At 32.8% G+C, this 15,647-nt stretch overlaps 4 protein-coding genes across 4 annotated transcripts; 3 read left to right on the forward strand and 1 right to left on the reverse strand.

The window, feature by feature from the left end:
• Positions 1–623: 623 nt before the first annotated feature.
• Positions 624–1,275, forward strand: Phum_PHUM496040 (uncharacterized protein; the record flags this gene model as incomplete). Its single annotated transcript, XM_002430669.1, has 2 exons — positions 624–731; positions 1,213–1,275. 2 exons carry the CDS (start codon positions 624–626, stop codon positions 1,273–1,275), a joined length of 171 nt encoding a protein of 56 aa, XP_002430714.1.
• A 1,682-nt stretch (positions 1,276–2,957) lies between these two features.
• Positions 2,958–3,729, forward strand: Phum_PHUM496050 (uncharacterized protein; the record flags this gene model as incomplete). Its single annotated transcript, XM_002430670.1, has 3 exons — positions 2,958–3,008; positions 3,201–3,338; positions 3,715–3,729. 3 exons carry the CDS (start codon positions 2,958–2,960, stop codon positions 3,727–3,729), a joined length of 204 nt encoding a protein of 67 aa, XP_002430715.1.
• Positions 3,730–6,210: 2,481 nt separating this feature from the next.
• On the reverse strand, positions 6,211–7,249 carry Phum_PHUM496060 (uncharacterized protein; the record flags this gene model as incomplete). The annotated part of the gene is made up of 2 exons (XM_002430671.1): positions 6,211–6,370; positions 7,191–7,249. The coding sequence occupies 2 exons, from the start codon at positions 7,247–7,249 to the stop codon at positions 6,211–6,213; spliced, it is 219 nt and encodes a 72-aa protein (XP_002430716.1).
• A 3,656-nt stretch (positions 7,250–10,905) lies between these two features.
• On the forward strand, positions 10,906–14,977 carry Phum_PHUM496070 (uncharacterized protein; the record flags this gene model as incomplete). Its single annotated transcript, XM_002430672.1, has 4 exons — positions 10,906–10,918; positions 11,751–11,856; positions 12,602–12,929; positions 13,007–14,977. The coding sequence occupies 4 exons, from the start codon at positions 10,906–10,908 to the stop codon at positions 14,975–14,977; spliced, it is 2,418 nt and encodes an 805-aa protein (XP_002430717.1).
• Between the last annotated feature and the right edge of the window lie 670 nt (positions 14,978–15,647).

A 15,647-nucleotide genomic window follows, 5' to 3' on the forward strand; every position in this document is an offset into this window, starting at 1 on the left:
CCATCCACCCACGCATTTATTCGTAATGAAGAAAATTTAATTAAATACAATGGTAAAATGCTTCTTGTGTCGTTTTTTTTTTTTTTTAATATTTAAAAGCTTTTGAGAAATGAAAAAGGAAAAAGAAAGAAAGGAATGAAAAAAGAAATTTTTTTTTTTTTAAATGTCGTATGAATAGAAAGAAAGAAGAAGGAATAGAGGAAGTAAGAAGAAAAAAAAGGAAAAAAAAGTTGAAAATGAAAAGATGAATCCTGAAACGGTAGAACGATCACGAGATGTAAAATTTCCATGAAACGAGATGATTTCTAATGCGTATCCTCAAACCCACACATCAACCCTCTTTCCCTTTTCTCCCTTCACCTCCCCCTACCCCCGGAACACACCCTAAGCATTACTACATCTTTCGGTATCCCTTTTTCTCTCTCTTTCTAACACCCTCTAAAAACACTTTTCGTTACCATCGGTGTGACTTTTATCATGACATTTTAGATAAATTTTATTATTTTTAAAACAAGATTTATATGTATAAATTAGTTTTCTGCTTTTCCGCCATTGGAAAATTGAGAAAATTTTTTAATTATGTTTTTTTTGTTTATTTTTAGGTACGAGTACCGAGTAGCAACATGAAAGGTTATTTCGACGCAACATTAGAAATAAATAATTGGATGAAATTTATCAGATCGACGTCTGGAAAAAATCAAAATTTAAAACATTTTTTGCTGACGGGTCAGGTAAGTCTCAAACATTAATATTAATAATAATAATGATTAAAATCCAAAACAAACAAATTTCCCGGGGGGAGGGGGCGGAAGAAAGCGGAGAGCGAGCAGGAAACGCTTCAAAAATTATTAAATTTCGTGACTATTCGATTGACATCAAATTCATTAAATCTTTTTTTTTTGTTTTTGTTTTTCCCACCCCCGCCCTTCTCTTTACCCCTCTCATCTTTTATGACGTCATCGATGACGTTTCATTTCATCATCACGAATTTTACGTTTCGCGTTAAAAATAAAAAAAAATTTTTTTTGAAAACTTTTAAAGATTTTCCAGTTTAAAAAAAAAAACAAGTTAAACCTATTATCGTCTCCTTCCCCCCGTTTTTTCCCTTTCCCCCCATAAAATTCAAGTATTATTTTACGTATTTATTATTAATAATAATAATAATTACGATCGATTTTTTTATGTATAATTTTTTTTTTTTTTTTTGAAAAGCTATTAAGTCGCGATGTTATTTATTTATTTTTGGTAATTTACGTAAACCGGAAAATGAATTAAATATCGGTACGAGTTTGAATCCTTTCCCCACCCCCTACTCTCCCGCTTCCCCCATTTAAAATGTCGTGGAAATTATTTAAACGAAGGAGGGGGAAGGGGGAAAAAATAATAATAATAATAACGAAAGAAGTTATTAATTATCATATTATTTACTTTTTTTTTATTATACATAATCACAGTTATTAAAATTTAAAAAAAAATAATAATGATGATGATGATGATGATAATAACGTGAACGGTTTATTACGTCGGAGTAGGAGTAGGAAAAGAAGGAAGGGGGGTGGGAGGTGGGAGGCGATTGCGGGTGGCATAAAAAAAAAACAAAAATTTTTTTGATAAGTTTGTGGTTCATTCACTACAATTTTTACGTTGTAGGAAAAGATTATTAACGAGATAGAAAAGGAAAGAAAAAAAAATGACGATGTAAATGAACAAGGAAGGAAACAAACAAACAAACGACAAGCGTAAAAAAAAAAAAGAACAACCAACCGAGGTTGGCAATTACGTATAATTGCGGTAGAATAAAGAAAATCGTTGTGATTTTTTTTTTTTTATTATAAATCGGTTGGTGGTCGTTGTGAGGGGTGTGAGTGGGGTGGGGAGCTCCCCAACGCACACAGGTTGACCAACAGAATTGATAAAAATGAATGTATGCTAATATATTCAGATATTTTGATGATTTTCATTTTCATGACAGAGTGTTAATAATTTTCTTAACGGAGAAGTTATGATTTAACGTTTTTTTATTACTTATCTCACGCGAACAACAACAACAACAACGAAACTCACCCCGTGTTTGTGTTTGTGTGACCAACCGAATCCCACCACAGCCTTCTTTAAAGAACAAACCTTTCTATCGTCGTGTCCTTCGTGTGCCCTTTTTGTGATTGTTGTTGTTGTTGTTGTTGTCGTTTTGATTTCGCGTGCCGGACAATGAATTTTTTTTTTTTAGGCTCCCGTTTTTTTTTTGTACGTTCGGCGTCGTCACAAAAACGATCCCATTTTTTTTTTTGTGTCATACTTTCCATTTTTTTTTTTTTTTGCGAGTTAATGATGCGGTTGCGTTTGTCCGTTATTTTAGCGTGGAATAATAAACTGACCTCACCGAATAAATTTTTTTTTTTTTTTTTGATTGATATCGATAAGATTTATTTATTTAAAAAAAAAAAATGGCGGTCGTACATTTTTATTTTTTTCCCCGGGTTTGAAAAAACAATTTTCTTTTAAATATCGAAATGAAATTTAAACTAAAAAAAAAACTAACTTTTATCATCATCATCATCATCATCATCATCATCATCGTCGTCGTTTTTTTTAATATTGACCTGACATGTCGGATATTTCTCTCTCTCTCTCTCTTTTTTCGACGTCAATTAGTTATTGCATTAAATTTATCGTCATTATAGAGCGACATTGTGCGTGACGGTCACGATAACACAAAAAAAACGATGACTTTGACGACGAATAAAATTTTTTTTTTTTTTTTTTTTTTTTTTTTTTTTTTTTTTACTCCTCGCGCTTTTTAATGATTATTATTATCATCATTATCATTATCATCATCATCGAATAAAGTCACGATGGTGCGTTTTTCAATACGACAACTTTAATTAAGTCGATCAAAAACGTGTGAAACAAAGAATTTTTTCAATATAATTTGGTGACGTTCTGTCATCATTTTTACGATGGTTCTCGCTCTAACCCCTCCTCGTCCCTTACCCCAAAGAAATCGCTCGGTGCCCCCCCGCTCCAAGGAGATTTTTGCCTTTTATTAGTTTTTTCTCGTGATTTAAATACCCTAAATTGATAAAAGATAAAAATAAAAACAATTCGTTTTTAACCCGTCACGCCCCCAATTCTTCTCACTCCTCCTCCTCCTCCCCTCCCCCATCTTTTACGTTTAATAATTTGGGTTGTAATTTTTTTAGATTTACTACGAAACGATTCAAGACATTCAAGAGACTGACGAATTGTTACTAGGACCTAGAGAACCACTTCAACTCGATGTTTTCGGAGAAGGAACGAATTCGGATGAAAAAGAAATAGAAACAGGTAAGAGAAAGGGGGTAAAAAACCCCCCTCAACCTCCCCCCTCCGTTCGAGAGTTTTCATTCACGTGGAAAATAATTTTTTTTTTTTTTTTTTTTGTTAACCTGATGATGAAAAAAATTCACACGAGGTGATGGCGGCGGCGCGTTGTATTTGAAATTATTATTTGCGAGATATGAGGGATGAAAATTGTTCAGAAATTTCCCCTCCCTCCATCCCTCTCTCCCCCTACTGACTTCAGGTTTTTATTTTTTTTCACACGAAAGTCAATCAAAAATCGAGACAGATGAATTTTTTTTTTTTTTTTTGATTGCTCTCAATTTCCTTTTTCTGTCGTGTAATTTTTTAAACGTAATTGCTTCTTCCTGTTGTTGTTGTTTGTTGTTGTTTTAGGTGTGTGTCAGATAGGATTGTTGTTATTGTTTTTTCTTTCTTTTCTTCCACGTTTTTTTTTTTAATTTAAAAAATTTCTTTTTTTTTCCCGTCGTTTGTTTTAACGTAACAACACTGCAATCGAAACAACAGCACAATATTAATATCTATTGCTATTGTAGGATTTGCGGTGTTGTAGTGTGTGTGTGTGTGTGTGTGTTGTGGTAGTGTATAATTGTGTTGTTGTAGTGTAATAATCCAGATTGACTTTTATAACCGATTTTTATTTAAATCTCACCCTTTTTTTTTTGTCGTTTTCATTTTTTTTTCGGCTTCGTTCGCGTGGGACTCGCCATTGTAGAAAAACACATGGAGGCATGTTTTTTTTTTCTTTTTTCTTCTGATAAAAGAAGGCGTAACAATAGCATATATCACACACACACACACAAATAAAATGCAATTTCTGTTGACAGAAATTGTTTTGTGTTAAATCTCATGACTTTATTATGATAATTCTTTTTTTTTTTTATTAATCTTTCAATTGCGGTTCGAATAATGTTGTCAGCTTCATTTACGGTTTACAATTTTTTCTTTCTTTTCTATTATTAATTTTTTTTTTTAAAAGAGAGAAAGAGAGTGAGAGAGAGAGAGAGAAAAATGAGTAATAATAACGACGGAGAAGATTTATTTTATGAACCAGCAGACGATTTTATCCGTCAGCGATCCGAAAACTTTTTTTATTGACTTTTTTTTAAAAAAGTTTAAAGTCATTGAATGTTTTTGTTTATAACGGTCACGGTGTAATATTTACGATTTGTAATATTAATAAAAATTAATTTATTTTATTATTATTATTATTTTAACTCGGAAAGAAAGAGAGAGAGAGAGGGAAAAAGACACATAAGAAAATAATGATAATAACGAAATGCCGAAGGTTAAAAAAAGAAAAAAAAAATATGAAAGGAAGGGTGGTGGATGAAATTAAATTACAAAAATTAAAAATTAAATAATCGAAAGAAAAAGTAATTAAAAAAAGTCGTAAATATGGAGAATACCAAAAGAAGAAAAAAATAAAAAAAGGAAAAAAGGAAAAAAAGGAAAAGAAAAAAAGGAAAAAAAAACCTTCTTAATTATAAATGTCATAATAAACAAGAGAAAATCTGCGTTAAATGTACAAAAAAAAAGAAAAAAAAATTGTCATAAAAAAGGGGGAGGGAGAGAGAGAGGGAAAAAAACAGTTGGCAGCACTGTCTTTAAACGTATTAATCCGCATCCCCTCCCCTCGTAAAGGGTTTTTCTTTTTCTGTTTTTATTTTCTTTTCCTTTTACTACTAATAATAATAATGAAAGAAAAGTTTTCATTTTGAAACAATTTTTTCCTTTTTTTTTTGGTCGTACGGAGGAAAGACGAACGGCAACGGTGACGACGAGGATTTTATTAGAAGGCGGTGGTGATGGTGGTTGGGGTGGTGGCAGAAAGAGATTATTTGTGAGTTTGTTCTGTGAGAAGGGTGTCGTTTGTCGGAGTTGAAGTTTCACCAATAAAAATCCTTTGCAAAATTTGTGACAAGATTTAATATTCGACGCACGCGATGTTAACGAACAATTAAAATGTTAATAGAATTTAATTAAAAACTCTCTTCCACCATTTTTTTTTTTTTTAAATATTTTATACGAAGAGAAAATGAAGAAGAAGAAGAGGGATGATGATGATGAATGAAAGAGAAGTTTTTATTGTTTTTCCTTTTTCCTTTTTATATTCTTACGAATCGTAGTATAAAGAATAAAACAGAGGAAAAAAAAATTTTATTTTTCCTACGACGGCCGCGCACGCCCGCCATCTTTTAATCAAAAACTATGTCGTTTGTAACTCCTTGAAACGTCGTTTAAGCAACTTGTCGTATTTTTGTGAGTTTTTATTACATAACCTTCGAAATGAATTTTTCTTTCTCCAGTTTTTCTCCAAAAATTCTTCTAGAATTTCCTCCGATGTGGTAAAAGGGTTAAATATAAATGCGTTTATTTTTATTTTTCACGAAGCAACGAAATCGTAATAAGAAAAAAAAAGCAAAAAAAAATCCCTTAATATAAAATTGCACGCGTACGTAGCATTAAAACTTCATTGAAAAACGCGGGGTGACGTTATTGTGTGTGTGTGTGTCGTTGTCACGCGTGTTATATCGAAGGTTTCAACCCCCTCGACTGACTGAATGTTGTTACTATTATTATTATTATGCGTCAGCCATATACGATTTTTTTTCGTCTGCTTTTGTAAGTGTATATCAATTAATCCGCGCGGACCGACGACCTTTTTTTTTTTTTTGTATAATGAGAAGAATCAATTTATTTTGGGTTTAGAAAAACTTGGGGTGTTGTCGTTTGATGATGATGGTCCATTTTTCATTTTAACCAAGGCATTGAAAATCATTTTAAATCGCCGTTCGCGTCGGCAACACCTATTAATAATAATAAAAGGAAAATTGTGCGTGTGCGTGTGCGTGAGGATCAACGAACGTATTAACGTTCGATTAAATTTATTTTGGTTTTTGTCGTTCGCGTGTTCTTTGCGCATTGCCAACAAACATTTTTTTTTCTATCAGATTTCCATTCTCCCTCAGGTTTATTTGACCTGATAGCACCTGTCGACCCGCCACTTTTCATCCAATCCGAACGCAATCTGGAAAAATAATCAAAAAAAAAAAAACTAAAGTCAAAAGTTTTTAACATCTGTTACCCTATCGATTCGTCGGACCGTGACCGTTTTCAACGATTTTTTTTTAATTACTCTCCGTTACGTGACGTTGTGCGTTTGTTGTCACGATTACGATGACATCACAACCCCCCCTCCACTCGACTTATCACTTTCTGACGTGTCACTCCACAAAAATCGAAAGATTTGTTTTTAAAAAAATTTCGATAAAACCTGGAAAACTTTTTTTTTTTACCCCTAAACAAAAACGGAAACAGATGGATTCATCGTTCCATAGTTTCACTTCGTAACGTCACAAAAAAATTCAAATAATAATAATAATAATATTTATTAATTATTTAAATTGTTTTTCCAATTTTTTTGGGGAAGGAACGGGAAAGTTTTAAGCGGGATGACAATAATAATAATTAAGTTTAGTTCGGATATTTAAATTTTATTCAGGTGTTTAAAATCCCATAATTGAAAAACTTTTTTTTTTTATTTAATTTCCGTTTCCTTTTTTTTTTTAATATTAAAAATAATAATAATAAACACAATAGGAAGTTCTCGATCGGGTGATCTGGCGCGCGCGCAAAAAAGAGCAAAAATAAACTTTTGATTTCTTCTTCCACGAAAACATATGGATAATTTCACACAAAGGGTGACGATGATGGCGACGTCTTTTTCTATTGTCAATTCGTGGTAGGGGTGGTAGTAGTGGGGGTAGTGGTAATAGTAGTAGGATTACAATCGTTTCGAACGGAATTTAACGCCGCGTGAATTAAAAACCGTACCGGTCGTTAAAAACGTTAGGTACGTTGGATAGGTTTCCCACATTCCACCCGTGACTTTTCCGGAATTTTTCATGTTAATAATAATAATATGTGTCATGTGTGCCATATTCCAAAAATGGATTTTCCGTTTTGGTTCATGAATTTTGCCAACAGGCGGTAAAAACGTTTGAAGCAGGTGAATTATTATTATATAAAATCAAATCCCTGGGATCATTATTAAAATGACGCCATTTTGTTGAAATCCCCAACGGTAACGTCTTATGTACGCGGAAGAGAATTTATTTATTTTTTTTTTTTTTAATAATGTATTTATTATCACCTTGGCTTGCGTTATTATTAACTTTTTTTTTTTTTGTTCCTTCGACGTACAAACGTGTCCAACATCCGGATCACTCCCTCTTTGGTTTACAACACACCTGGATATCTCTTTGCGTAGGTGTCAAACGCTTCTGACATTGTATTTTGACCTTTTTTTTTTTCTACGACCGTTGTCATTCTAAACCGTACGATTTTTTCATCATCATCATCATTATCAATATTATTTTAAACAGAAAAAAATAACAAAAAAATAATAATAATTTTCCCGTTTTTTGTGTGTGTGTGTTTGCGTTCGTAATTTGAAAATCATCATTTCACGTTAAATAAATAAATAAACGGACGTTCGGAAGAGAATAAGGGTAGCCGTTCGTTTTAGTGTCAGGCAATTCATCGATTAATTCAACCCTTAATTTTTCTTTTTTTTTGGAAAATAAATAATTCCGAAATGGAAAATTAGTTTTGTCCAAACGAACGAATGGGTCTTCCGATTTTGTTTTTCTTTCCCCTCCTTCCGTTCTCTCCTCTTCCCCTGTTCCCTCATTTATCCGATAACCTTTTGATCCCGTTTAAAAAAAAATTGTCATCATTTGCCCTTCTCTCTCTCTTTATTTCATGGATGCGGTCCCCCACACACTCACAAATATTTTTTTTTTAAAATAATTTCTGAAAAATGAAATTTTCCTCGTCTTAAACATTCATTATTTTTATTATTACGTTGCGCAATAATAATAATAATGATATAGTTTGTGCGTTCGATATAGAAAAAAACGTGTCAATAGATTATTATCGGTTATTTAAATTTGAAAAAAGTTAATAAACTTATTAAATATATATATATATATATAACAAGGTAGTAAAAATATGCGGAAATGTTCGTTCGTTCATTCGTTTAAATAAATTATTATTATTATTATTATTAACAACGTAATTTTATTAGGGCATCCACTCGGAGTTTACCCGCCGACGTTATTCTATTCATACATACTCAAATTTTATGCTCGGATGCTGGAAATAAATTTTTTATTATAAACGACAATTTTAACGGCGAAACCTTATTATATGGTGGAATTTACGCGTAAACCACGTGACTTTTCATCCTCCATGTACACGCACACACACACACACACAAACGACCTTCGCATTTGAAATTAAAATTCTCCTACTTGGCTGAAAGCCTGAACCTGAATGGAAAAATATCGACACGACAATATTGAAATATATGGGCCGATTTTTAAAAATGAGTCGGGAAAACGTGTAGCGAACAAAAAGAAAACATAATGATAATAATAATAATAAATGGGAGAGATAGAAAGAGAGAGAGAGAGAGAGAGAGAGAATTAAATTTGAATTAGATTGTGGGCGAGTTATTAACTTCACAGGTAGCCGGTAATGAAATGAGTCGTTATTTTTTTTACAATAATAATAATAATAATGATAATGATGATGATGATGATAACTTATTAAGAAATTTTGCGCCCATTAAAATAAAAGAAAAAGGAGGGGGAAAGGAGGAGTTAAAAATTTAAAAAAATAATAATGACGATGATGTAACCGAGTCCAGTGAATAAAATATGCTGATCGTATTATTATTATTATTATCACTTTTAATGAATTTTACGAATTAAGAAACATTCCAGGATTCGTTCCAGGTGTCTCGATTTAATTCAACAGGAATAAATGTGGGAGTGGGGGCGGTGGCGTATAACACATCGACATTTCCTTACACGGTTTTCACTTTTGATTTCTAGAAAAATCATTCATCGGGTTTTCTTTTATCGAGCGTTGAGTCCCCTTGCTCCCACAATAATTCAAATCATTTCCGTCATTTTCCGTCATTGCTCCCCGCCTGCCCCCCCGTTTTTCAAGGTCGGTGATTTTTTTTTCTTCCGGATTGTTTTTGGCTGTCGCAGTTGTTCTCCTCGTCGTGCATTAATTTCACAAAATTCGCTAAAAATCTTCAATCATCATCATCATCTATTTGTTTAATAGTTTTCTGAGGGGGGCAAAAGGGGAGGGGAGGGGATGAAATCGTTTTTCATTCAATACAAAAAAAATTCAATAAATTTAATGAAATCGAATCAGGTTTTTTTTTTTTAAATAATTCATAATTAATAACAACTTGAGGAGAATTCGCGATTAAATTTTTTTTTTTTTTTTGAGGGCCTTAATGATAATGATAATGATAATAATAATAATTTTTTCGTGTGTGTGCGGTTACTTTAATTTAATTATTTAAATAAATAAAACGACCGGATAATTATTAATAATAATAATTTAATGGATTTATAAAAAAAAAAAAAAAAAAAAAACAAAACCAAAGGGTATTTTATCCAGTTTTTTTTTCGTCCATAGAAATTTATTATTATTATTATTATTATTATTATTATCATCAGAATATTATTAAAATTATTATTATTATTATTATTATTATTATTATTATTTTAAATATTATTATGAAAAGATTTCGTGTCGTTTTTGCAAAAAAATAATAACATAAATCATTTTTTTTTCTATGTGTGTGTGTGTGCGTGTGTGTGACTTAATAAGAAGAATCAGATGATCTTGACATGCAACGATAATTCAAATTCAAATGACAAATGTTAAGGAATAATAATAATAATTATTATTATTATTATTAATACTTGGTTACCGGTTGCTAACCCGATTCCAGCAGTCAAGATCCTATCAAAAAGGTCAACAAAATAAAAAAAAAAAAAAACGAAAAAAAAAAAGAAAAGTTCGATGAATATGAATTTAATTAAAATTTCTTTCTCTCTCTCTCACACACTCTCTCTCTCTCTCTCTCTCTCTCTCTCTCTCTCTCTCTCTCTCTCTTGTTTAAGATTCGAAAATTTTCCTTTCGAGATGAATTGATTAAAAGTTAAAAATAAAAAATAAAAAAACATAAAAATGTACGATTAATAATTATAATAAAGGTGATAATCCCCACTATTTTTTTTTCTAACTTCCGGTTTGGAATAAGGGGGCAGTAACGACGCCTCCTCCTTCCCCCCACCCTATCGCTTCGATAGGGTTATCGTTAGGGCGGGAAATTTTTTTTAAACGACGTCTTCTTATATTTTCTGCTACCTCGTAAACCCATCTCGCATATACCCTTCCGCCTTTTTTTATTTTTTAGTCAATTTACGTTTAACCGGAAGTAAGTCCGATGGGTTCGGGGGAGGGAAAACACGTTGAGCCTTTGTTTAAATTTACGACGAGTCAGTCATCGTAAAAAATTTTTATTATTATTATTTTGGAAAATTATAACGCGATTGATATTGTCACTGTCGTCGCCGCCACCACCACCACCACCACGACTGCCACCCCTTTTTCCTTTTAGTCGAGAGAGAGAGAGAGAGAAAAATTTTCGGGTTTTCATTTTTATTTTTATTGTCAGTTTGTATTTTAATGGTGATTGTGAGTGAGTAAGTTAACATTAACAAAATTTTTTTTTCCTGTTTGTTTGTTTGTTCATTTATCCAAAGTGTCGATTTAAATAATAATAATAATAATAATAATAATAATAATAATTTAAGTGATTAATAATAAAATATAAGTTTTTGTTTTGTTCTTTTTTCAATCGTTAATTTTCTCGTACGGAAAATCACAGGTATTATTATTAAACATCAGATAAAAAAAATAAAAAATTTATTGTTGTGGTTGTGGTTGTTGTTGTCGTAACGAATAACGCGCGGATTATTTATCTGATGGTTAGCGAAAAAAAAAAAAATGGTTGCCGACGGTGTCGCCGATTTAAAGTCACCTCCTGATTTAAAAAAAAATCTTTCGTGTTTATTTTATATGAAAAAAAAAAAGGAAAATTTAGTCATAATTCATTTTGTTTTTTTTTTTATTTATAACTATGAATAAATTAATATAAACAAAAAAATTACTTCGGGGGCGGTTATTAAAATTATTACTTACCCCGCCCCGCCCCCCCTCCTCCCCAAACATATTTCACTCGAGTAATATATATATATTAAATTACTTTTGTAAATTTTTTTTTTTTTTTTTAAATTTAATTATTATTCTGTTCGTTTGTATCGATTACAATAAATAAATAAACTGCATCAATGGTTGTTGGTTGTTGGTTGTCGAAAGAGAATAATTAATTATTGTTGAACACACAAACACACACAACGATTGCAAACCAAAAAAAAAAAGCCAAGGGGGGTAGTAAAATTGTAAATTTAACGTTTGTCCGCCGCCATTTTTTTTTTTGTTAACTTATTAAATTTGTTTGTTGTCAACAGGTTCTCAACATTCTGGAACATTTGAAGACAATCGTGAAGATATAGAAGACGAAGAAAACGAAACTCGATGCACGGTTTGCAATAAAGTTTATCCGGATATAGAACAGTGAGTAGTTTTTTTTTTTTTTGGGGTTACAGGGGGGGTAAAAACAAGGGGGGGTGCGAAAAACAAGGAAGGGGGAAGGTGAGGTGCGTGCATAAACTGTGTCGTAATAAAATAAATGATTTTAATTATTATTTTTTTTTTTTTTTTTTTTACCGACGGCGAAGATAAAAATTTCTTAAAATAATTTCTCGGGGGGAGGGTGAGGGAGGGGGAGGGGGAGGAAAAAGAAATAAAAATTCAAAAGAATCCATTAAGTTTAAAGACCAAATGAAAGTATAAAATAAGTTGATATAAAATAAAGATAAAAAGAAGAGGGGAAAAAAAAGAAAAAAAACTGGACTGAGGGAAAAAAGCTTAATCGTTTCGCTGGAGGAAAAAAAAAAAAAAGAAAACATTAACTACACAAAATAACGAATTAATAGGCTTCTTTGGATTTAATAACCGACATCAGCTCTGATAAAAGCAATAAAAACAAAAAAAAAAAAAGGAAAAAAGGAAAAGTGTCACAACACGACAAAAATCGTCGGTCAGACATTGATTTTTCCATAGAGAAAATGAGACCACGTCACGCAAATCTAAAATACTTTTTTTTTAATCCAGAACAAACGCATTTTTTTTTTTTGCATCATTTTCATTTCCAGCGAGCGAGTATTTTCTCTAGTCTCTGTAAACAATTGCGAAAGAATGGGGGGGAGGGGAAGAAGAGAGAGAGAGGAATGTGAATAAAATATTTTTTATCTTACAGATTAGATGATCACTTGGTGAGGACTCATAGGTACCCTTACGAACATTTTAAATGCGATCGATGTCCTAGAGCGTTTTCCTGGCGTCCCGGTCTCCTACGTCATCAAACCATAAAACACGGAGCAATAAAAAAATATCCCTGCGAAAATTGTAATAAAATATTTACGGATCCTAGCAATCTTCAGCGTCATATAAGGACACATCACGTAGGAGCCAGATCTCATGCCTGTGCTGAATGCGGTAAAACATTTGCAACTTCTTCCGGTCTTAAACAGCACACGCACATTCATTCTAGCGTAAAACCTTTTCAATGTGAAGTGTGCCTTAAGGTAATGAAAGTGAAACCTTTTTTTTCGTCTTCGTTTTGTTTTTCGTGTTTCAAATGAGGAAATTTTTATTGTTCCAGGCGTACACGCAATTTTCGAACCTTTGCAGACACAGGCGAATGCATGCAGACTGTCGACTACAAATAAAATGTGGAAAATGCGGACAATCTTTTAGTAGTGTCACGTCTCAGACTAAACACAAAAGATTTTGCGATTCTACGTCGTCACCTGCGACGGGTACTACGGCAACACCAATGTCTCAACCTTCGACAAACATTCAAGGAGCGAATCCTAGCAATCCGTTATTTATGTACCCGAGACATTTACCCTTTTATCCGACATCTTTGCTTTCACCCTATCCGTCTTTATGCGGTCTTTCCAATAGCACTTCGGTCACGACACCTTTCATTAGCAATTCCCTTTTCTTTTCTCCCAGTCAACCCAGAGTGAGTTCTCATAGGAAAAGATCGTACTCGAATGAAAATGATAGATCTGCATCTCCCGTCGATAGAAAACGTCGGTTAATCAATAATGTTCATCATCATGAAAAAGAATTGCAAACTCCTCCTCCCCCGCCACCATCATCTTCTATATTAAAATCTAAAATATCTCCCGCACCTGCTGAAGAAGCAGTTTCCGTTGAAAAACCATCTCCTGCTAGACCCCAGGTGAGCGCTGTTACATCCATTTTTTCAAATCCTAGAGAAGTACTTTCCCCTGATAAAAAAAATTCAAAAGTTAAGGAAGAAGAATCGAATTCGGTCAAATCGAGTGGCGAATTCACTTCAACTAGTAGTAGTAAAAGTGGTGGTGGTAGTCGTAGTACGGTAGATAAAGAACAACCCCTTGACTTGAGGGTGTCTCGAAAAAGAATTGTATATTCTACAGAGGAAGAAAAAACCATTGACAATAAATCCGCTTCATCGAAAACTTTGTCTCCCACCTCTAACACCACTCCCACTACTCAAGAATCAAAAACTCCCGATGTTTCGGAATCAAAGTTAAAATTAAATGTACCGCCGCCATCAACACCTGAGAGTTCGGCAACCACCACTACTACTTCTCTATCGACAACGCTCGGTACCAACAGTACTCCTCCCACCATGGCTTACCCGAGACCGATTCACCCGATGCTGTTAGAAGCAATGTACCGACCTTCTGCTGGTTTTCCACAAAGTTTTCCACCGCACAGTGAAAGACTATTAGGACCTCCTCCGCCTCCGCCTCCGCCATTCGGCCCTCCCAGAACATTTCCTTTTTTGGGATCTTTAATGAATGGATTGCCAAACGGACAGTCAAATCAACGTTCCTTAGACCTTCTTAGAAATCCATTGCCCGGATTCACGGGCGTTAAACCATATCAGGATGTATTATCGTCGCAACTGAGAAACGGAGGTTCGACGAAAATGAAAGATCGTTACGGATGCACATTCTGCGGTAAAATATTTCCAAGATCGGCGAATTTAACACGTCACGTGAGAACCCATACCGGAGAACAACCTTATAAGTGTCAGTATTGTGAAAGACCTTTTAGTATATCGTCGAATCTTCAAAGGCACGTTAGAAACATTCACAACAAAGAAAAACCATTTAAATGTCCCTCATGCGAAAGATGTTTCGGACAGCAAACGAATCTAGATAGACATTTGAAAAAACACGAAGCGGATGACGGAACCGGAAATTCTCACGTCGCGGACAGTCCGGAGAGTAACGAAAGCGAACGCGAAGATGCTTGCTTCGACGAAATCCGAATGTTCATGGGTAAGGTTACCTATTCGGGAGATACTCCATCTCACATGTACTCTAACTATCCGTACATGTCGCCGAAACTGAGCCAAGACATGAGCGTCGCCGTCGTCAAGGACGATAAAGATTCGGAAACCCTTTCCGACGAACGTTCGACTACGCCGACCATATTTTCCGACGACAGACAAACATTGTCACCCAAAGATTATTCGCTTCCGCTCACGTATGACGTTAAAGTAAAAGCAGAACAGGAGGCCATCAACAACAACACTCCGGATCAGGAACCCATAGAGGTCGTAACCTAGCGCAAAACTTTTCCTTTCGCGTGTATAAAAAAAAAAACTTTTGTTTATATTTCGATATACATTTTATCTCTCCGTTAAACTTTTTTGTTACTATTATTATTATTATTATTAATTTTTTTTTTTTTAATCGACTCCTCGTTTGAATCTCTTTTTGTTTGTTTGTTTGTTTTACGTGCGAAAAAAAATCGTAAATGACGTATAAATAATAATAAAAACTTATTAACTTTTTAAATAATAATAATAATAATAATAATAATAATAATTTTAGGATATACATATTAATAACATTTAATAAGTTTCAAATTTTTATTTTTTATTTTTTTTTTAAAAAAAGCTGCGTAGAAAAATTACGATTTTTATTTCCGTTATCTCGCCCCCCGCCCCCACATAACCCCCCCCCATTTTTTCAAAAAAAAAAATTAATTAATTAATTAATTAATCAATAAAGTTTTATTAAATAAATGAATAAATGACAAAAAAAAGAAAAATTTAAAAAAAAAAAAATTTTTAAACACATAAATAATTATAAATAGACTTTTAAAATAACGTTTCTTATATTTATTTGCTATTCATTTAAGATTAAAAAATAGACTAATGTCTAAAAATGAAGGAGAGGTTAAAAAAAGAAAATTTTTTTTTGAAACCCGGTATTATTAATGAAATATTAATA

This window comes from Pediculus humanus, genomic scaffold (genome assembly GCF_000006295.1).
Source record: "Pediculus humanus corporis 1103172108265 genomic scaffold, whole genome shotgun sequence".
Classification (NCBI taxonomy): domain Eukaryota; kingdom Metazoa; phylum Arthropoda; class Insecta; order Psocodea; family Pediculidae; genus Pediculus; species Pediculus humanus.